Genomic DNA, 23,078 nt, shown 5'->3' with positions numbered 1-23,078 from the left:
GCACTTATGCTCTAATTCAATTCTTTCAACCGAGCATAAATCATTTACAAGCTTAAGCCCTTCAACTTACATATACTACACTACAACAAAACAAATAAACAATTTATATGCAATTGGCTAAGAGCGATTGTTCCAGCCGTTTATTTGACGAGTTTATACACAGAAAGAAACAAAACTTATTCGTATCAAAACCACTATGACATTATACACAAAAGATTAACAAATGACAGGTTAAACTTAAACTGATTTCGTATCATTCAACGAAAAAACAAAACAAAAAACATATTTACTCATTAGATGTAATTCATGACAGGCATATAGGTCGTTAACTAACAAAAATGGAAACTCATACAACAAATAACATAACATCTTTAATTGAAAAATCTAATTCACAAAGAAAACTTGACTGTTAGACACATGTTTTCGGCACATGATTAAAGATAATTAGTAATTTGATAAAATGATCCTGTTACTTTAATTGTTCTACAAAAACAAAAACGAGAAAAATTTACAAGAAAAATGCCTCTTAAATTTAAATAATAATCACTCCTTTATTCAATGTTTGAATTTACAATAAAGTATACACATACAAAAATACAATCAAATAATATATTCATGAACTCTTAAATCGGGATGCTGCGAGCAGGCCACCCAACCCTAACTCCTTTTACTTATTTTTTAGGAGGGGGAGGTGGGAAGATCCTGTGGCTCAAGACCAGCATGGACGTCTTCTCGTCCCCCGAAACATCTATTTTTTTTTTAAACAAGCATTCCTGGCATATCATACATCAGAATCTGAAACTAGAAAAACAAGATTGTTTATATATGCATTGATTTTTAAATACTATATTTATACACAATGATTGAAAAAAACGTGTATTTTACAACATTATAATCTACATAAACTACCGCAATTTTCTAAATAATGTAAAGTTTAGATAAAACTCGTCTGAACAGCCGAAAATCAAATCCTCGAATGATTATTTTACACACCTATAGTACATATACATGTATCATACTTTTCACGTGCACATCCCCGCCAAAATCAAACACAGGCGACAATCATAACCCCGCTCAACCATGTACGCGGTAAGTTGCCTGGCAACGTGTGTAAATACATTTATGCTCTAATTCAATTCTTTCAACCGAGCATAAATCATTTACAAGCTTAAGCCCTTCAACTTACATATACTACACTACAACAAAACAAATAAACAATTTATATGCAATTGGCTAAGAGCGATTGTTCCAGCGTCGAATTTTAAAGTACGGGACAAATAACGCTATTAACAGAAACGAAACTGAATTACAATCCTAGATTTTTAGAAACGCTGAGAATTTAAGCCTACTTCGACAAGCATCTCACGTAACAGTTCCCTAACTCGAGTATAAGATAAGCAACCTCCTTTCTTTAATTTAAAAGAGTTAGTTTTCTTACATAAAGGTAAAGACCGAAAAACATGCTCTTCACTATCATTTGATAAATCAGCATTTGAAAAGTAAAATTGTTATGTTGTATATGGACATGTAACAACAGTTCATTTTAAAATAACAACTGAAGAACCACGACTTAACTGATCAGTTTTACTAGACCGTATGTACAAACTTAAGTAATCATCATTGAATGTAACATCGGTACATCTTAAATTTAACAGTTCTCCGATCATCAAAAATCCTGAAAACCCTATGATTACAATTGAAACTGATCTTAAATGATATAAAGAACAATTATCTTTGTCATGTAATAAAAACATATCTCCAATCATTTCTGCAGAAATAGGTTTTTTTTTTTTTTTTTTTGTTTTGTTTTTTTTGCACATAAGCATTATCCTGACCCTTCCGGTCATACTTGGGCCCTTCCGGCCATACTTAGGCCCTTCCGGCCAAACTTAGGCCCTTCCGGCCAGACTTTGGTCCTTCCGACCGTCTACCAATGAAACTAAATAGTCCTTCCGGTAATACTTGATTACAAATTCAACGTGATAATTATTTTAATGATCTGGAATCACGTTTAACTGCCAAAACAAATCCCTTAAACTTTCTAGAACCAAAAAGAGATCTTTTGTTTTTACCATGAACATATATTTTTCTGTCACAAAATTCTAAGACATCCTTAACATAGTTTTTCCCTGTAAAACTGTTATCTTCAAATAATAAAGGCCAGTAAGCAGCAGACTGCCACCTTAGTACAATCAGGACACCCATAGCTTTACACTCTATCACTTGTTTATTTGTTTTGCAGACTAAACTGACTAAACTATACTTACCATTTATGAACCTTCTGTTCGCTTTCTTTGCTTCACTGCGCTGTTTGATAATGGACGCAGCTGCTTTCTCAGCCTTTTTAATTCTCTTTGAATCCTCATCATCGCTGGCTAAATCGTCTTGCTCATATTCGTGTACAGTCAACCAACCACTAGGTGACTTGTCTGCCAGTTTTATCAGTTTATTGCGACGTTCAATCTTTTCCTTAGCAGTTTTACACAACTCAAGCGCCTCACTGTGTTCCCCTGACTCAATCAGTCCGCTAATTTGAACAATGAAATCCAACAGCTCACAGTTATGATCCAACTGAATCTGATTCCCTTTGTTTTTCAAAACAATGGATTTGTGAGTTTTGGCAACACTTCTTTTGCATATCTCTTTCTTAAAATCTGCAAACTTAGCATCAAAATACGATTTTATCTCATATAAACTGTCCGAGTTCATTCTTGAATTTAAATGAAAAGTTTAGATAAAACTCGTCTGAACAGCCGAAAAGCAAATCCTCGAATGATTATTTTACACACCTATAGTACATATACATGTATCATACTTTTCACGTGCACATCCCCGCCAAAATCAAACACAGGCGACAATCATAACCCCGCTCAACCATGTACGCGGTAAGTTGCCTGGCAACGTGTGTAAATACATATATATTAAGCACTATATGTCTATATATGAAATTGATAGAAGGAAGCAAATACTGAGGTGTAAATATACATTACCCGATTTTTAAATTCACTGATGAAATATTAAATACAAAAGAAGACAAATAATTATCATGAATTTCTTGAAAAACAAAACAAAATTGAATACCGGTAGACAGATATATATTCAATCTATATTTAGCTCCATGACCGGTATAAGGCATCATAGCTGTTATATGTGTTACCATATGGGAGACAACTCTGTCATGTTTACTAATACTTGTATATAGTACGTATGAGTGTAACTGGCAGCCCTTTTTTGTCCTCTCTGTATACGCTATATTCTAGGAATAAAAATCTGAACTAATTAATTGATTGTTTTCTTACCAAAATATGATGTAAGAAGTAAAAGAAATAAATTTGCAATAAACATAATTTAAAGAACTAACTGTTCATTCTGTAACACTTGGCAATCTTCGCTATACACTATGGACTTACATAAAGGACAAAGTCCCAGTATGGATTGGGAAGCCAGGGGCTTGGCAACAGTATTCAACATGCAAAGTTTACGTGGTCCATGGACCCTTAGATAAAACCAATTAAAGAAGAGGCGAAATGTTATTATTTCATGTTATGGGTTGGTGAGGAAGGAAGATAAATATTACGGATGAAGAAAAGGGAAAACTGAAAACATACCTTGAAAGGTTTGCCCAATATTGCAAACTTAGACCTATCTGATTTACAGCAGATATATTTTCAAATTTCACTTAACCTTTAAGACATATGTTATTTAAGGATGTAGATTCCGTTTTTGACTCTGCCCTTAACTAGGTTAAAACATAATAATACAATGTCCAGGACCTGTTCTTGCCAACTTTGACCCACAGAAAGAGGTGACATTGCAAGTAGATGCCTCGAAGGCAGGCTTGGCTGCAGTGCTCATGTAAAACGACAAAGGAATTTTATGCCACTTTATTTGGTTGCAAACGTTCTTATCAGTATGTGTATGGATGGCAAATAACCTGTCAAACTAACATAAATCATCACTGGCTGTGTTTAACACTCCTTCGGCTACAAATCTTCCACTACAGTTGCAGAAGTATGACAATAATCTTAAATCTGTGCCCAGAATAAATTATTCCATTAGCAGATACACTGTCACACAATTATTTGCCAGAAATATTCCCTGAAATTTTCGAATGTCTAAATGTTCTTAATCATGATGTTATGTCAAATTTACCCATAAGTGACAAAAATAAAAATGCATCCAACAATGATTCTCAAATTGTTATATAGGTTATTATAGACAGACGGTCATATGATAGAGCAAATCATCCAAAGAAGTTGACAGATTTCTGGACCTACAGAGACAAAATGTCTGCAGTTGAAGGTACAAATGTATATAATATTAATTTTGAAAGTGAAATTTTTAGTTACCTCTTCAAAATCAATTATGAGCACCTATATAGCCGTTGACACGTTTTATAGTAATTTATTACTGCTATATTTTCAACCGCGGACGCAAAAAAATTTTCTTCATTCGACAAAAGCACGTATACAGTATTATCTTAAAGATAAATTATGCTCAAATTTAATATTAGAAAGTTTCTTCCCTGTATTTACCATCATTCAGGCCAAAAGCGACGACTGTTATCTTCTGAACAGAGATCATTAATTACTGTACAGTATAGTGGTCTTAACTATGATTTTGTGTGTGTGTGTGTGTGTGTGTGTGTGTGTGCGTGTGTGCGTGCGTGTGTGTGTGTGTGTGTGTGCGCGCGTTTTGTGTGTGTGTGTTTTTTGTTGTTGTTTGTAATCGGTACCTTCTTCTTCTTCTTCCAATACTGTACATAACCCACTCTGGGGCATTGACGTACAGGGTGTATGTACAAAGTGTTGTGCGGCGAATAAGTGCAGGTTTAAAAGAAGAACATGTTAAAAATAAAATCGACTCCGGCATATTAGGGCCCCATGACTAGTCCTCCCTTGAAGGCCTCAATGTTGACTGCTGTGGCTAGGTGCTCTGGAAGCTGGTTCCACATAAGATGGCCGAAGGTACAAAGGAGAACTTCATGGTGTCTGTTCTGCAGAATGGGACATGGAATCTGTGTCCGTAGCCATGGCCACCAAGTGTCAGGGGGTGGAAGTACTGTGCAGCTGGGATGGCTATGAGGTTGTGCGTGATCCTGTAGACCATCACTAGCTTGGCATTGGAGCGGCGATACTGTAGAGTTGGCCAGCCTAGGTCTGTCATCATTGCAGTGGTTCTGCTGGTAGTTTTGTAATCGCCTTTTACAAATCGGGCAGCTCGCCTTTGAACAGCTTCAAGCTGGTTGATGTTGGCAAAATACCTGGTTACTGCAGAATCGGCTACTTAGATACTTGTGAAAAATCATCTTACATATAAATGCACTTAAGGAGTGCTTTAATGCGGACTTCTCTATATAAATTTTTCACTAACAACAAATGTTATGTAGTAAACAATTTATGTGTTACATACATGTATGTAGTGTTTGAACGTACAGTTGAGTTCACACTAAACTTCCCACCCTTGTGCACTTCTAGTGCACTAGAGCTGAACTAGATGTGCACTAGAAGTGCACTTCTAGTGCACTAGACCATATGACCAGGCTGGCCAGGGAAGTTGACACCTAAATGGTTTATTGGATAATTGTATATCAAGTGTGTAGAGGGGCATCCATTGTTACGCTGCTGAATGGGAAAAGACATTGGGAAAATATATAATGGCCTATTCATGAATATAAATAAGTAAATTTTAAAATCAGCAGTTTTAACATTTTAGGTGATTATCATGTTGAAGCTTAAAATTAAAATGTTTTTTAAAATCAAATTTATAGAATTAATAAGGTTAAATTTAAATATGCTCCGTAATGGATAATTAAATAAGTGTTTTTAAAGCTTTTTTAAATGGCCATATATTTCAATTTTTTTAGTGTACAAATGGTATAAATCAATGTGATAATTCTGGCCCAATTAATTTAGTTTGTTACATCATAAACTTTTTTTCATAAGCTCAAACAAATCAAGGAAAGGTTATATTTAAGCTAAAATATTATTTCTATAATATATAACTTAGAGACATCATGTTCAATATTGAAAGAGAATATTAATACATTGATTTTAAAACAATCAATATACTGTGATAATTTAGTATTCAACTGTGTAATGCTTGCATATGTTTATGCAAATAATTTAAATATTATCCATAAAATAAATAAATTTGATATCTTTATTCATTATTTCAATATTAAAAATTTAATGTATAAAGGGAATACTTTTATTGAAGAGGAAAATCTCAAGTCATGCTGTGTATTGGTATTTTCGGAGAGGGACTGTTTTCAATATACCACTCTCCTGCTGATAAGAGGGCCTCAGGGTAAATAACAAAGAACAGTCAATTTTGCAGATTTATAAGAATGCATTGAAATTCCCTGGTTTTCTCAAAATGCATGTTAGACATAAGCCTGGGATTCATCAGGCGTTGGCACTCAGTAAATGACCATAATTTTTGTATAATCAAATATACAAAAAAAAACTTAAAGGCATAAATGCATAATAGATATTATCAGAGACATAGATAGATGTTATCTATGTTTCTGATATTATTGTCTCTAAAGCGGAATTTTCTATATGTATTCATTTATCCACATTTCTTGCCATTCTGCATAATAATATCACGGATTTATATTACTATATACTATTAATATAAATCTGTGATAATATATAACTTAAGAGGCAATTCCTCATGTTCAAGATTGAAAGAGAATATTAATTCATTGATTTTAAAACATTTTAAAGATATACATAATTAAATTTTTTCCATAAAATAAATAAAATTGATAACTTTATTCAAGATTTCTACATTAAAAATGTAATGTATAAAGGGAATGTTTTTATACAAGAGGAAAGTCTCGAGTCATGCTGTGTATTGGTATTTTTTTTTTTTTGAGAGCGACTGTTTTCATTACACTGGCCTCCTGCTGATAAGAGGGCCTCAGGGTAAATAACAAAAATGCAAATGTATGCAATATTTATAATTGAAAATTTCCTTTTTTCCCCAAAATACATGTACGTCATCGATAAATGACTATACTTTTTGTATAATCAAATGTAAAAAATAATCTTAATGTCATAAACGCACGTTAGATATTATTGTCATTTATTGTCTTTGAAGTGGAATTTTCTAATCTTATTATAAAAAACTGGTTTAAAACCAATATCAGTGTTAACTATTCTACAAAGACTTTGTATCAATATTTTTTTCACATTTCTTGCAATTCTGCATTAAAATTTTCAGCATCTTTTAGTTTTTGAACTGGGAATGTTATTTCTTTATATTATAGATTTGACAAATTTGCCTTGTCAGTTTTTACGCATTTAGAAGATAATATATTTTAAAGAAAATATTATTTAAATACATGATTATAAAACTTTTGCAACTTCCTTTTCACTTTATTGCAGATCTGTTTTTTTTTTTTTTAATTTAATATCATACATGAGCAGAAAACAGTTGCAGGAGATTAAAGTGTCAAAAGTCATGCTGTGTATATGTGTTTTGATATAGTACCCTGCTGATAAGAGAGCCCCTCAGGGTAAATAACATAAGCCAGATTAGGCGATGTAAATTCTGTATTCTCTGGATGTTGGTGCAAATAAATTTCATTACAAATAGTACAAAAAGAAAAATGAATATTTTTGCAATTTATAGTAATCTCATAAAATTAATCATATTGCAGAATAATGTTACAATGCATGAAAAAAAAAGGAAAAAAGATTGGTGTCGTCTCAAAAAATGGAATTGACAGATTTTCTAATCTTTTTGTTAATATTCATGTCAGTTTAAGTATACAAGCATCCCAAAGGTACATATCAATATTTAATCCACACATATCAATACATACCACCATTATATATAAATATTTATTTTCAGAATAATATATATCATTGATATTAATCTTAGGTAAATCTCAGTTTGAGAAGGTAAGAGAGATTATACTAGACAAAATTTAGGCCAGTTATAAACATATTAATTCTTTAATGTATTAAAGGCTATTAATGCTTAAAATCATTACCTTTAACTAAAACAACCATAAGTTAAGATAAAAAATAACTAATACTACGGTATAATTACCTTTCCCCCCAAAAAAGAACTGACTTAATTTTGTTTGATTAGCATTTAAATGTTTCATATTTCATTACCAGATTATAATAAAATAGAATCATATTAAAAATCAATTAAGTTTGTTTATTTATGCACTTATCAACATTAAAGTTATTATTTATCTTTAAATTACTTATTCTAACAATTAAATTTTAAAGTACAAAATCAGTGAAATTAATGACTTTGAAATTTATTGTTCTAATATTTTACGCCATATTTTACAAAATCCAAAAATCACAATTTCAAATTTTTATTGAAAAACTATTAAACAGATATCTATATTTTCTATCTTTTTGTAAAAGTCAAATTGCTATTCAGTGAAATAAAAGGTAACTGCTTAATACATATAATAGGTATGGTGCACTACAAAGTGCACTTATGAAGTGCACTTCTAGTGCACCTTGAAGTGCACTTTGAAGTGCACTAGTAGTGCACATCTAGTGCACTCCTAGTGCACTTTGTGTAACCTTTAGTTTTATTTCACTGTTTAAAGTGACATTTTATTCTAAGCAGTTCCCTGACGATGGTGTGATGATAGAAATTCAAAATAATACCCTGTTATGTCTGGGGTGTAGCAACCATATGTAGTAGTCTATATATATAGCTTAGTCCAACTAGTTAGACTTGCCAAATAGACATCGAGCGATGTCTTTTTCCCTTTGATTGTATGAAAAAAAAGTTTGTAAAATGGGTCAAACCGTTCACGCCGAATTAATTAGGCTATATATAGCTAGGATCATTCTTTGTACATACATTTTGGGGTCAGTGAGTGAACATGTTACTGTAGTGTCTTACAACCTTAAATATTTAGTGGTGTTGTACCTAGACAACTTCTGTGGGACGAAACAAAACACAAACTGAGAAAGTTGAAGCAGAATGGCACCTGTCAGCGAAAGCAGTGACTTTTACTATGGATCACGTCTTTTATCACCATTAGTTCCAATACTTGGATTATCGATCGATCAGGTATCTTTCATAATTTAGCAAATATTAATGTAAAGTTGATATATTTTCGGATAGGAAATATATTGGATACTTTTACATTGCCCTTGATTTTTCAACATTTGTTAAGGTTATTTAACTATTGTAAAACCACCTGATTATTGAATGACTTCGATTGTATTTAAGAAGATGTTTTACTTGGAACGTTTTTTTCTTCTTCCAATCTATCATGCATTAATTTCCTCACCGTCTCATAATTTGAGTGGTCACCTTTTTATTAATGTATCCACATACTGCCAGTTTTCAATCACAACCACTTTTCAATCATCCCTAGAAATTCTTTATTTTTTACCTGATTTGTCATGTAACCAAATTGTAAGCACATCTTGCATTTACCTTGACTACATTTTATCAGCAGCAATGTCAATTTATGGCAAAAAAAAGAAAATAACCAGTATTTTTAGTTCAAAATATGTAAAATGTGTGTTTTCCACTAATCCTTTATTTACCCAGTTACAAAATCGCAATAATTTTCGAAAATAATTGATTTTAAAGACTCAGTTTTTTTTGTCAGTCTGCAGAAATGAATATTTAGTTTGACAACTGTTTCAATATCATTAAGTCATAATGTACTGTATACTGCACTTCAAAGCTATAATTTTAATATGTACATATTTAACATACAATTCTTAATTTGGAAGGTAATATGTCAGTAAAAGTAACAGTCACTTAACCAAGGAAAAAAATTCTCTCTAATAACTTTTCAGTAAGCTTTCACTAGAATGGGGTCAATGACCCTAAGATCTTAAAAATTTCACAAGAACAGGCTTTTTCTGTTTAATGCACATTGAGATGTACATCCATACCCCAATTGTGACAGCTTTACTACTGCAAATAGATATCAAGATTGAAAAATGGCATTATAAATAGGTTAAACTTGTTTATTACCATTTATCTGAAGTTGAGTTTGTCAAAAATTTCTTCAAAATACATAACTGGTTATATTTTAACATTGTATGACAATTTTTATGTGGTACAGTTTAATTTTTGTTAACTGATTGAAAAGTGGTTGTGAAATTTTGAAGAACAAGAAAATGGGTCAGTAATGATTTGTCCTCGATTCATAATAATAATTCAGGTAAAATTTTAAAAAGTTGTTGCATTTATTAGCTGAAATGATAATATTTGCAGAATTGTAAGAGAAATTTTATTTTTATAATTTTACTGTCAGTTATTATAGAAAAATCTGTTAGCTGATCGGAAAGAGGCAGTACGGGGATATCTCTAATTTCTATATAAATTAAAATTTTGTATATTTCATTTATAAATTTAGTTGTTGATCAGTTTGATGTCCTATATTTCAGATAAATTTTCTAGTATGTCAGCTGGTTGCAATGGCTATTGGAATTCCATTCCGTAATATGTTAGATCCGAGGAGCACAAGTCCTCGAGTGAGACATGCTGTTGAGCTACTGCTTGGGATAGCATTGGTCCTGTTTTGTTTTGGAAGGTACATCGTATTATAGATGGTCTATAGACAATATAAAGTTAAAAGGCCTTCAAGGGGAGCGGTGGCCAAGTGGTTAAGGTGTCTTCCTCTCAACCCAGGGATCATGGGTTTGAGTCCTATAATTGGGTCACAACCATGTTTCTTCATATGACACCAGTATTGGTTGGTTCCAGCAATTCAGGAAGCGGACTGGAAAGTGATTAATATATGTTGCAAGAATTTGTTTCGCAATCGAGCTTAAATAAATATGTTTTAACCAAAAGGCCTTCAATAAAATGTTGTTTGTTTCCCATCTCTCTTAGCCTATTCACATGAAACACTCAGGGCTGCAGATAACATGCGTATTTGCGTAATTACCCAATTAAAATGTCAAAAAAGCAATAGAAATAATAACTAAGGGTAAGAAAAAGTAAATAAATTCTTATTTATGCAAACTACATCGGAACTTGTGTGTAAAGACGTAAGTTATACTTATTTTAACGCTGTACATCAGGCAGATCATACTGTTTCAGACTGACTTTTAACATTTAAATTATATCAGACAGCTTGGAAATCTCCTAGGCCAATAAACCATAAAGCATAGTAGTAAGTAGCTTTTTTATTACCATACAAAACCTTCAACAGTCTACAATGAAGGTCAGAAATTTATGGAAAAATACATGAACATGTGCTTCAAAACCCAAATTGGTTAGAGAGGGTAGGGTAAACAATACAGAAATAACTCTAAGAAAATAGAAAAAACCCAATAGATCACAAAACAAGGGGTAATCACCCAATATATACAAAATGTTATCTGTAGCCCTGAACACTGCTACCCAAATCCTTACATATAATTATTTAGAAGTTTTATTAAAACATGTCCAGTGTTGAATCAAGTGCAATAAGCTGGACTTCAGTCAGTTATTGACCATCATGGCAGTATGGCGGATAGTTGGCAACACACAAGTTTTTACTCTCTGTCTTTCCCCGCACTTCCAACATTATAAGGTGCTTATGTTTTAGCAAGAGATATATAACATATTCAACTTGTAGTGGAAAGGTTTTACTTTTAGCATCAGATATTCCCATTAGAATAGATAAGATGACATATATATATAAAATACGAAAAACCTTGACCAGTATTTCAGTAGTTAATTTTTACAAATTGGTAATATTCTGTAAATAATAAACAAATTTTTTGTTTTTTTCAGTCAGATTATTCACTTGTTTATACAAGCAACCTTGGGTTACGTGCTGCTGCAGTTTGTTGGTCAGAAATGGATGCCAGTGTCGGTGTTTGTTGTAGCAATGGGTTATCTAGCTTGGTGTCACATACATAGAATGATCCTAGACTATGGTGGCTACACACTAGATATAACAGGGTATGTTTATACTTGAAATTCTATCATCACACCATCGTCAGGAATGGTGATGAATAAAATGTCACTTTAAGGTATTAGGACCCTAATGGGCACTATCAGGAACTAAAAAATTGACATCATAAGTCAGATGTATACCTTAAAGTACACCTGTATGCAAAATTTAAACAAAGTTTACCATACGGAAATCAAGTTATGACCACTTTTCTGAAGTCAAGCTAGGATGAGGGCCCTTTTTTAGAAAGTAGGAACCTTTAAATAATCTGCAATAACATTCTAATGAAAAATATTTTCCCATTAATTTTTGGTAAGAAACAAATAGTACCTTTTAGCTAACAATCCAAATAAGCAAAATTATGGTTTCTACTTAAAATTTATGAAATCTGTATAAAAATGTTACCCTACCCCATAGGGTTGGATATCGTTCTTCACGAAACGGTCCGATACCGGTACTGACGAAACGATAAGGGTATTTTATCGATACTGATACTGATACTTTTACAATTCCACATCAAACCCTTTGCTGCAACTGCAAGTATAAGAACTGAAGAGATATAACATGTAGTGCTAGAAAATAAATATGTTACATTACTGGTCTTTCTGAAATTTCATGCTGTAAAGTATACTTTTCTCAAGTTCCATGTTTTGTTGTTTTGTGTTACTCTTTTTTACAACATTTACACATGTTAATTGTAAAATACTTCTACTTTTTCATCAAAAGAACATGACATAATTTTAACACAGAAAAATATCTTATGCAGGACAGCAGTCTGCAGCTGAGAAGTCTACAAATTATTGTTTTAATCTTGATATCTCTACATCTGAAAGAATTTAAGACAGTTTGTTATCTATTATTTTCTTACAGCTATTATTATTACTGTGTAGAAATTTATTTCTGATGCTGATATTCTTTTTTAAATCACATTATTGTTTACTGTAATAAATGAAATCACTGGATTGGTTGGCTTACTTTGAAATTAGGAATTACTTGTAAGAAGTTTCATTACTAGATGTTTTTTCAAAGTCACTTATGTTTCCAGTCTGTTCTAAACATATTTTACCAGTAATTAACTTAGAAATTTGGAAATCCATGTATATGCACAGTCAGCACAGACTGTTTCCAAAATGACTTGTTTACATTTTCATGTTAACCTAATATTTGTCTTGTAGAAGTCATAAAGCAAATAACTATGCTTTACAAATAATAAGGATTTGGAATTTATTAATATTGAATTTACCTTTCAATTTTATACATCTTTTATTTTTCAATAGCATGCACCGTGAACATCTTGCTACAAAAAAAGGGTATTGTCCTCACCAAATTGCATAATTCCATACTGCTCAAATACGCAAAAATACTAGCCAACATTTGCAAAAAATCCTACATAACACTGTATATGAAATAGGTTTCAGTTGTTTAATCACAGATCTAAATGTGTAATACACACAAGTTGACCTTTGACAGGTGCATAATAGGCTATTCAAAAGAATATGCCTCCCTTTGATCTTGCTACTCTATCACCATCAAAGAGCCGCCGACATTCACACTTTTTGACTGAAGTTCTGTCAGCATTCTTTTGTTAAGAAAATGTATACATGTTTAATAATATGTCAGTGTTACACCAAAAACAAAAGGAGGCATATTTTGTTGGAATATTTTGGCCTCATTTATGTTCAAATCGTAATTCACGTGTGGATTTGTACATGTGGTAATGGAAGAAAAGAACCTGGAAACATTAAATATGTATTCATTATGAGTGTTTAGAGACTTAAACTGAAAAAAGGATTTAATTATTTTTTAAAAGCATTGTTTGAATTAACAATTGTCATATGTTGGATTTACATTGTCATTACGGCAAAAGCTGTGTGCGATGTGTTTGGAAGGACTGTGTGCGATGTGCCGATGATTACTCAAGTATTTGATTTGTTTTCTCGTTGCTTCTTTGACATTTAAAACTTTACCAAAATCAGTTTAAATAATTATATTTTCCTGCCGAGTACAAAAATATTATTATCTTGCACATATTAAAAAGCGGCACACTACTTTAACAGAAATATCGCCGCGTCACAAACTTCAACTTTGCCGCGAAAGCCGTACTCGCCGCATGATAATAGTAGTTCATAGTTTGTTTTACGAGTTTGTAGGCTGTTTTTATTTAAAAATCTTCTTATTTTTTGACATATTGACTATTAAATTATTTTTCTTAAAAAATTACAAAAGTATCAAATCCAGTACCGGTATTTTACGAAACGGTATATACCGGTAATTTACGAAGTTACTATTCGGTATAGGACCGATACCGGGAACCGGTGTCCAACCCTACTACCCCACCCATTTTTACCACGTGTCTGACCATTTTTTTACTTAGGGAGCCTAATTAAAAAAATTCTTAAAATTTACCGAAATGAGTGCCTGTTTTCAAAGTTTGCCTAAATTTTCAAAAAAGTATATTTGTTGATCTTGTAAAATATGAAATACTTTTACCGTCTAGTTTTGATTATATTACACTTTGAAAATATCAGGTACCATATTTATTACTATATTTAGCATAATTTAGCCAATAAATACCTATATAAATTAAAAAATCAAAATTAAACACTTTTTTCTTTCCAAATGGGACATGAGAGATACATAAATAATGTTAAAAGAAAAAAAGAAAGAAAAAAAAGTTGACCCTTCTGGGGATTGAACCCATGGCCCTCAATTTCAATGTAGTTAACAGTAGTTCTAGCCTATTTGAATACTCTTCAAAACGGAGGTAATGCATTAGGGTGCTAATACCTTAACTCATGAAATTAAATTTTCTGCATCCCTTACAATGGTAGACATATGCTTTCATTCTGCTCTGTATAAACTAGAACTTACCTCTTTTAAACTCACAAAATGTGACCAGGCTGGTTTAGAATATTTTGCTTTCAAGCAAATGATACTTTCCTTTCTGATCATTTAAGTCTAACAAGTACTCTCTGCGTGATATCATATTTGCAGTTAAGTAAACAATATTTTGTTTAAGAAGAGAAGACAAGGAGTATGGACTAAAGTACATTCAAATAATTTTAATACATGTAACACATTAATAGTTTTCTACATAAAATCTAAAGTTGTAAGTGAGAATTTTATTTAGAGAAGTCCACAGTAAAGCACTCTTTAAGTGTATTTTTATGTATTACGCTTTGTCATAAGTAATCTAGTAGCAAATTCTGCAGTAACCAGGTATACTTTTGGCAGCAACGTATAACAGAAACTTCAGAAAGTATTTTATTTATCATTGAAAATGTAATTAGTAACAGAAAACGGTACTTTTCAGACCACTTATGATCTCTGTTCAGAAGATAACAGTTGTTGCTTTTGGCCTAAATGATGGTAAAAACAGAGAAGAGAAAGATCTCAACCCAAATCAAAAATCTAAAGCAATAAGGTATGTTGTTTCACTTTAAATTGTTAAGTCAAGTACGAGTATTTAATGTGAAATTGTTATGCATGTAGCATCCTTTAAAGACAGTTTATTTTGATGGTAGTTCCATTTGTAAGAAAGGTAACATATTTTATTCTATTATATCTTATAGATTATACTTGTGTGTTAAAGGGACTACACTGAGGTTTAAAAGCCTAAAAACATAACATTTGAATTTCTTACATAAATGAGCTGAGGCACTTTAAACAGAAATATGTGCAAAGATAGCTAAGAAATATGCTTTGAAAATGATTGAAAATCGTATTATTTTTTGCCCTTCTTAGCCCTATTTGAGTGAAAAGTGTTTAAACGCCTTTCATTTTGGGTCATTTTTTTACAATTTGAATAATTATTCTGGAAAAACAAAGTGCGCAAATGATCTGAATTTTGCACAAAGATTAGTGGTCTAACCCTACATCAAATGGTTCATTTATCTGGATAAATATTTTCAGTCCCATCATGTCAAAAAACCTCAGTGGAGTCCCTTTAAATAGTAGATACCATTCTTCCTAAAACTATTCAAGAATATAATACACAATAATATACATATGTATATATAATTTATTTTAAATGTCTTAGTGTTTTAAACATTTTTTTTCCATATATAGTTTGACGCACTTTGCCAGATAGACCGACACATAAACATAGATTTGTAGGTTGTATTAATGTTTGATTATTCTTTTCACAGAGAAATGCCTGATGTTCTGACCTATTACAGCTACATATTCAGTTTCCACAATGTGATGTGTGGCCCCCTAGTGTTTTACAAGGATTATTGTGCTTTTATAGATGGCTCTTGTTATACTTCTAACTCGGAAAATAGCAATAATAAGGTGATATGTTTTTACATTGTATAAAATTGAATTGTTTAAAAGATTATCTTTTATCATTAACATACATTGTGCTGGAGGGGTTTTCTCTCTGCCTAGATCACATGATGTGTCATGTGATCTGGTCTAAGTTAATGCACGAGAGGCAAATACAAGCCACAGACAAGGTTTTGCAACAGTGATAATGTTTTTTTTTTTTTATTATACATCTTTTAAAGCCTCTACTCATATTTGTTGTAGAGGAATTCAGAATTCCATAAAATACATATCTGTTAAGCCAATTGCCAGAGGTCACAGTAAAGATTCCCTGTTAAAGTATGCAACAAATGGAAGCACAGAAAAGTCGAAGATAATTACAGATGCTTATGAGTAAAAGCTGTGTGTTTTAAGAAGTAAATATTTTCAGTTGATGTCCAGAGATAAAATCCTGTCTATACAGCAAACATTACAAAGTCAGTGTTTTAGGACTTTAATTTATTCACCTTTAAAGTAAAGAAATTAATTCCAGTAAATGTTCTGGCCATACAATACAATACAATACCATATCATTTTATTTATAATGAAAGGCCACCTGCTCAAAATACAAACAATAAGGGATCAAACATTTGACATTGTAGTGCATGGCTATAATATTATACATGTACATATTATGACAATGTTGAACGATGAATTATAGGAGAAATTGTTTAACATTCAAAAAGATATAATGTACTGTTATCCTTTCAATGTACTTTTTTTTGTTTTATGCTTTATAACTGAGTCTCGTTTGAGTGCACTGCTTAAAAATCTTGAAATTGAATAGATACAGGTACTATCATTTCTATTGTTCTAAATAATTGTTATGAATAAATGTTTGCTTGTTACTTTAGATGTCCATTCAGTTTTAAATTGTCTCTCAATTCATTATACATTGAACATATTAAAAGAAAATTTATTTCATTTTCAATTGCTTTTACATTTTGTTTTAAGGCAAATCTGGCAGAATCTTGATCTGACTGTATACAACACCTTTATTTTGTTGTAATACATTAATTTTCATAATCATTGTTTCTATTATCATATCACCAGCTGTTTCTTCTATTTTTCAGGGTATTCCGTCACCAAAGGTATGTATGAGGGAAATTTATCCTCAAAAAAATAGTAAATGGTAAAGTAAATAGTTATAGGAATATAATCCATGAATGAATATGGACATTACAATTCTATGGAGCCATTCAGCTATGATATCAAGGGTTCTAACCTTAAAATTTCCTCACATCACTCAGATATGTTAGTACAGAAAATATGCTCAGTAGTGATTCGGAAATGAATCATGTCATTATCAGTGTTTAAGATGAAACAATTGAGATTAAATCTTGAATTAATACTAGTTGTAAAGTGTTTAGAGCATGGAAGAATAGTTGCAATATTTGTGAGTTTCTAATTGACAGGAGGTATTTCTACAAAAACTAGTGACTGTAGTTATACTGGGGGCATTGATGATGATGGAACCATTCATAGCGCCATGGTCAAGAATGAAAGGTAACTTATAACACATGTTAAAGGCACATTATGCCTCAGAAATCTATTTTAAAAAAAATTCTTCAGAAGATGTCGAACATGTGTTTAATAATGTTAACATAATGGATGAGGAGCATGTTATATGTTTTACAACTGAAAACAGTAGTGGTGAACATGCAGTTATATGTCGTAAAGATAGCAAAATGTATAAAAAGTAGTATTTTGACCTTCATACAAACTACTAATTCACTATAATTATACCAAATGCGAACAGAACTAAAGATACAAAAGATAGTTCATGTATATAGCAAATAAGTATATTTTTGGAAGCTGTAACAAGATACCAAAAATAAACAATGTTTGAGAAATAAAAATGATAATGGGTCTTTAAGTTTTATCAATATTAACTCTAAGCCTGTTGGCAGCATTTGAATATACCAGTGCAACATGTGCAGACCAAGATGAACCAGCACATTGGTATGTGTCTGATAATGGTCTGCAGTGTTGGCTATGCAGTCAGTACTTATTTTGAAATTTTCCCAATAAACGATCAATGATTTTGCATAGATTAAAAGATGGATGATGTTAAGATACTTAGCATTAAAAGAGTTAAGCAGTATGTCACTAGATGAGTGAACAATGTTTCAAAAATTAAAAAATTTACTAGATCTTAATGAATATATTACGGTATTTACCACTATACATATGATTCTGTACATGATGCTTTACGCAAAATTGTCAATAGACTGAATTTACTATTTTTAACAACAAATTTCCACCACCTTACTGAAGAAGAAAGGATATTTTTGCATTTTTATAGTATATCTGGATGGTTTTTGCATTAACTGTACTAACTATTCACTTTTTTTCTCCCAATTAGACGATATTTTCACAATTTCAAATACTTTTATATAGTTTCTTATAAAGATTAGTACCTACCTCGGGGCAGGCATTAAGACCCTTTGCATTTTAGTGCTAATATTATTCTGTATAGCTGGTTCAAGTTTTAAAGGTTGGAATGTTCATTGTGATCATATAAGTGCTATGTTTATTATGTGATGTCAATCCAAAACTTTGTACTGTTTCTTGCTCAATTTTATCTACTCAAGGGCTCTCAGGCAACACCCCCCCCCCTTGGTTAAGTCCTTGAACTATAAATCACTTGCCCATTCACTGCAGGGGTTTAACCCTGCAATGAACATTGGATACATTCATGTGAGGAAGCTATCCAAATAGCTGACAGAAGGTCAGGTGCCCGCATATGCCTGAAATAATGCACAAAGTGGCACCAAAGATCTTGCTCCATCAGTAATCTTGAATGTTGCTATGTCACAATTGCAGAGTTGTTGTGACTTAAAGAACTGCAAAGAAGCAAACAAACATATGCTATTTAATATCAAAACTAGTTAAAATAACAATGAACCATTCAAATTCAAAGCAGTACAAACTCATCATAGAAATAAAGGGATGTTGAGGTTAAGAAGTTACGTTTATTTTGCAGATGATGACTTTCTGTACAATACAACATGGATATACAGGAATTTTTATTTGCTATGCTCCATGACCATGCACAGACCAATGTACTATTTTGCCTGGAAACTAGGTAAGATAAGCATAATTTTTAAATTAAGCACCAATTTTTGAACATGACAAAGTGCACCTGTACTTACTAATTTCTTGTTTTATGGTTGTTAACTTCAAACCACTTGCTCCTCACTGCTGTGGGTTTGAATCCCAGCAGGGACTTTGGATTCTGTCATATGAGGAAGCTATCTAGCTAGCTTATGGAACATCAGTGGTTCTACTTGGGTGCCTGTGTGTGCTTAAAATAATGCAGGAAAGGATATCTTCACCAGTAAAGCAGGAAAGTTGCCTTATGACCTATACTGTGTTGGTGAGATTTAAAAAAACAAAAACTCCTTGTATAAGTACCTTTCCTACATGTAAATGTCAACTTCTCCACATAAATGATGTGTTCAGTGCAGGATGAAAGACTTAAGGCTTATTGAGACTAAATATATTCCTTATTAATGAATATTAAAATGATTTAGCTATAACATGTACTCCACTGTTTGCAGGTGAACTCGTGAATAATTCATGTGGACTAGGATTTTCTGGTTATGATGATAAAGGAAATTCTAAGTGGGATTTGCTAGATAATGTTAAAATCTACCAACTAGAGGTAAAGTAACCAAGGATTTTCTAAATAATGTTAAAGTGTGTCAGTTACTGAAATATTTGCTAACTAATATTAAGAGGTTTTCTCCAACAGTGAAGCTTGAAAGTCAACATAATTATGACCTTTACAATGTTGGTGTGACCTAAAATCATTCAAAAAAAAGGAAGAAAAAAACCCCAAAACTTAGACGTACTATGTAATGTTTAGATCTATGAGCCACAGGTTTTGTACTGTGGGATTTACTTAATCAGTACTGTCTGGTAAAGGTATAATTATTTGATATTATCTATATTATCAGGGATAAAAAATTTCAGAACCACCCATCCTGCAGGATGAGTAACTTAAAATTTCTACCCATCCTACTTGCTTTGCTACTCGTCCTGCATTTTATGCATGATTTTCTAAATAAATTTTGCCAATGCAATAGACGGCTAGAATTCTCATAATCAGTTTGTTTACATTAAAAATGAAACAAGAACCGGAATCATATCTTAAGTTTTAGCTTATGTATAAATTAGGCACTTTATAGGGCATTGTCATGCACATAACAGTCACACCCTTATCCAATAAACAATGTGTTCAGAGCTTTTTGAAGTGGGCAATTTATACAAAACCTAAAATTCAAGCTTTATTTTGGTTGTTCATCATTAAATGTAAACAAACTGATTATGAGAATACTAGCTGACTATCCCATCGCAAATTTCCACTCGTCCTACTGGATGAGCATACTACAATTTTTAGCTCACCTGAGCTTGCTCAGGGTGAGGTATGAGGATCGGTGAATGTCCGTCGTCTGTCGTCCGTCGTACGTCCACAATTGCTTGTGAACACTCTAGCGGTCACATTTTTGAACCAATCATCATCAAACTTGGTCAGAATGCTTGTCTAGTCAATTGCTTGGATGAGTTCGAACATGGGTCATCTCTGATGAAAAACTAGGTCACAGGAGCTAAAAATAGAAAAACCTTGTGAACACTCTAGTGGTCACATTTTTGACCCAATCATCATCAAACTTGGTCAGGATGCTTCTCTAGTTGAAAGCTCGGATGAGTTCGAACATGGGTCATCTCGGATAAAAAAAGTAGGTCACAGGAGCTAAAATAGAAAAACCTTGTTAAACACTCTAGCGGGTCACATTTTGCATCAATCATCATCAAACTTGGTCAAAGATGCTTGTCTAGGTGATTGCTCGGATGAGTTCCAACATGGGTCATCTCGTTGAAAAAGTAGGTCACCGGAGCTAAAAATAGAAAAACCTTGTTAACACTCTAGCGGTCACATTTTTGCATCAGTCATCATCAAACTTGGTCAAGATGCTTGTCTAGGTGAAAACTCGGATGAATTCGAACATGGTCATCTCGGATGAAAAACTAGGTCACAGGAGCTAAAAATAGAAAACCATGTTAACACTCTAGAGGTCACAATTTTGCCTCAATCATCATCAAACTTGGTCAGGATGCTTGTCTAGGTGATAGCTCGGATGAGTTCGAACATGGGTCATCTCGGATGAAAAAGTAGGTCACCGGAGCTAAAAATAGAAAAACCTTGTTAACACTCTAGCGGTCACATTTTTGCATCAATCATCATCAAACTTGATCAAGATGCTTGTCTTGGTGATAGCTCAGATGAGTTTTAACATGGGTCATCTCGGATGAAAAACTAGGTCACAGGAGCTAAAAATAGAAAAACCTTGTTAACACTCTAGTGGTCACAATTTTGACTCAATTGTCATCAAACTTGGTCAGGAAACTTGTCTAGGTCATTGCTGGGAATAAATTGAACATGGGTCATCTCGGATGAAAAAGTAGGTCACCGGAGCTAAAAATAGAAAAATCTTGTTAACACTCTAGTGGCTACTGTTGTGATCCAAGTATCCTGGAAATTGGTCTGAAAGTTTGTTTTGATGATTTCTAGGTCAAGTTTGAATATGTGTCACCTGGGTAAAAAACTAGGTCGCACTGCTCAAATATGGATAATCCTTGTTAACACTGTAGTTCGAACATGGGTCATCTTGGATGAAAAACTAGGTCACACCGCCCAAATATGGAAAAACCTTGTTAACATTCTAGTGGTCACATTTTCGACTCAATTATCATCAAACTTGGTCAGGATGCTTGTCTAGGTAATTGCTTGGATGAGTTCGAAATTGCATGTGGAACTAGGTCACCGGAGCTAAAAATAGAAAAATCTTGTTAACACTCTAGTTGCTACTGTTTTGATCCAAGTATCCTGGAAATTGGTCTGAAAGTTTGTTTTGATGATTTCTAGGTCAAGTTTGAATATGTGTCACCTGGGTAAAAAACTAGGTCGCACTGCTCAAATATGGATAATCCTTGTTAACACTGTAGTGGTCACATTTTTGACTCACCTGTCATGAGACTTGGTCAGAATGCTTGTCTAGGTAATTGTTTGGATGAGTTTGATAAGTCAGGTGAGCGATCTAGGGCCATGATGGCCCTCTTGTTTACTTGTCCTGCCTCAATCACTGCTTGTAAATACGAGCTGACAAGTGGAATTTTTTCGATCCCTGCAAAATGTCACAATCTTTCAACTACAGGTTCAGACTGTACAGGTTGTCTCTGATTTTTATAAATTATACAGCAGCACACTATTTCCTATTTTGAAGAATCAGTGGAAATAAACATGCATAGTACTAAGTCAATCTTTCTCATTTTACAGACATGTACGAGTCTTAAAGTGAATGTAGATTCGTGGAATGTGACAACAGCTCATTGGTTGAGATATAGTGTGTATGAGCGATGCCCCGCCTCCATTGCTACATGGGCAGTATTTATAATAAGTGCATTTTGGCACGGATTTTATCCTGGATATTACATGGCATTCCTCACTGCAGCTCTCTTTACAACAGCTGCAAGACTGGTAAGCTTTATAAAATTGTATATATTTGTACATAACCAAAGAAAATTTTTTCTGCATCATGAAAGGCAACTAAAAGTATTTCAAGCCAAAGTTTTAGTAAGTACAACTTACTTGAACAAGGAGATGATCTTTTGTGTCATCTGCTGTAGAGTAGCAGCGACATATAGGGATAACTTCTTTATCATTCAAAACTTGTCCACACTACTCATCAAAAGTCACAACATAAAGGGGAATAAACTGTCCAATCCGTCCTCAGTACAATAGCTTAATTGACTACCATCAGAAGCCTCATGTGATCACTGAACATTCTTGTTATCTGATTTGGCATTG

General features: G+C 32.7%; 2 protein-coding genes across 3 annotated transcripts; one reads left to right on the top strand and one right to left on the bottom strand.

The window, feature by feature from the left end:
• Positions 1-441: 441 nt before the first annotated feature.
• LOC132722504 (uncharacterized) lies at positions 442-2,921 on the bottom strand. 2 transcript variants are annotated; one of them, XM_060707013.1, is made up of 2 exons: positions 2,214-2,921; positions 442-2,129 (listed from the first exon to the last, which is right to left on the bottom strand). In XM_060707013.1, exons 1-2 carry the CDS (start codon positions 2,707-2,709, stop codon positions 1,987-1,989), a joined length of 639 nt encoding a protein of 212 aa, XP_060562996.1. In that variant the 5' UTR covers positions 2,710-2,921; the 3' UTR covers positions 442-1,986. The 2 variants fall into 2 exon arrangements, with proteins under 2 accessions (XP_060562996.1, XP_060562997.1); XM_060707014.1 differs by having other exon boundaries at positions 442-801; positions 2,268-2,921.
• Positions 2,922-8,895: 5,974 nt separating this feature from the next.
• Positions 8,896-22,748, top strand: LOC132722503 (lysophospholipid acyltransferase 2-like; the record flags this gene model as incomplete). The annotated part of the gene is given in 10 exon segments (XM_060707012.1): positions 8,896-9,060; positions 10,401-10,546; positions 11,737-11,907; positions 15,213-15,323; positions 16,048-16,192; positions 17,278-17,295; positions 17,620-17,710; positions 19,191-19,292; positions 19,768-19,871; positions 22,548-22,748. Coding segments are annotated over 10 exon segments (1,179 nt in total), but the record flags the coding sequence as incomplete, so codon positions are not given.
• Positions 22,749-23,078: the final 330 nt, after the last annotated feature.

Source organism: Ruditapes philippinarum, unplaced genomic scaffold, assembly GCF_026571515.1.
Source record: "Ruditapes philippinarum isolate M1 unplaced genomic scaffold, ASM2657151v2 ctg13838_1_1_1_1, whole genome shotgun sequence".
Lineage (NCBI taxonomy): Eukaryota > Metazoa > Mollusca > Bivalvia > Venerida > Veneridae > Ruditapes > Ruditapes philippinarum.
Note: the sequence above shows the minus strand (reverse complement) of the source record. Positions and strands in the feature narration are given on the sequence as shown.

Coding starts and splice junctions, on each gene's coding strand:
- LOC132722504 (XM_060707013.1), bottom strand. CDS start 2,709: ATGAACTCGGACAGTTTATATGAGATAAAATCGTATTTTGATGCTAAG. Junction 2,130..2,213: donor AAATAAACAAGTGATAGAGT/GTAAAGCTATGG, acceptor ACAGTTTTACAG/GGAAAAACTATGTTAAGGAT.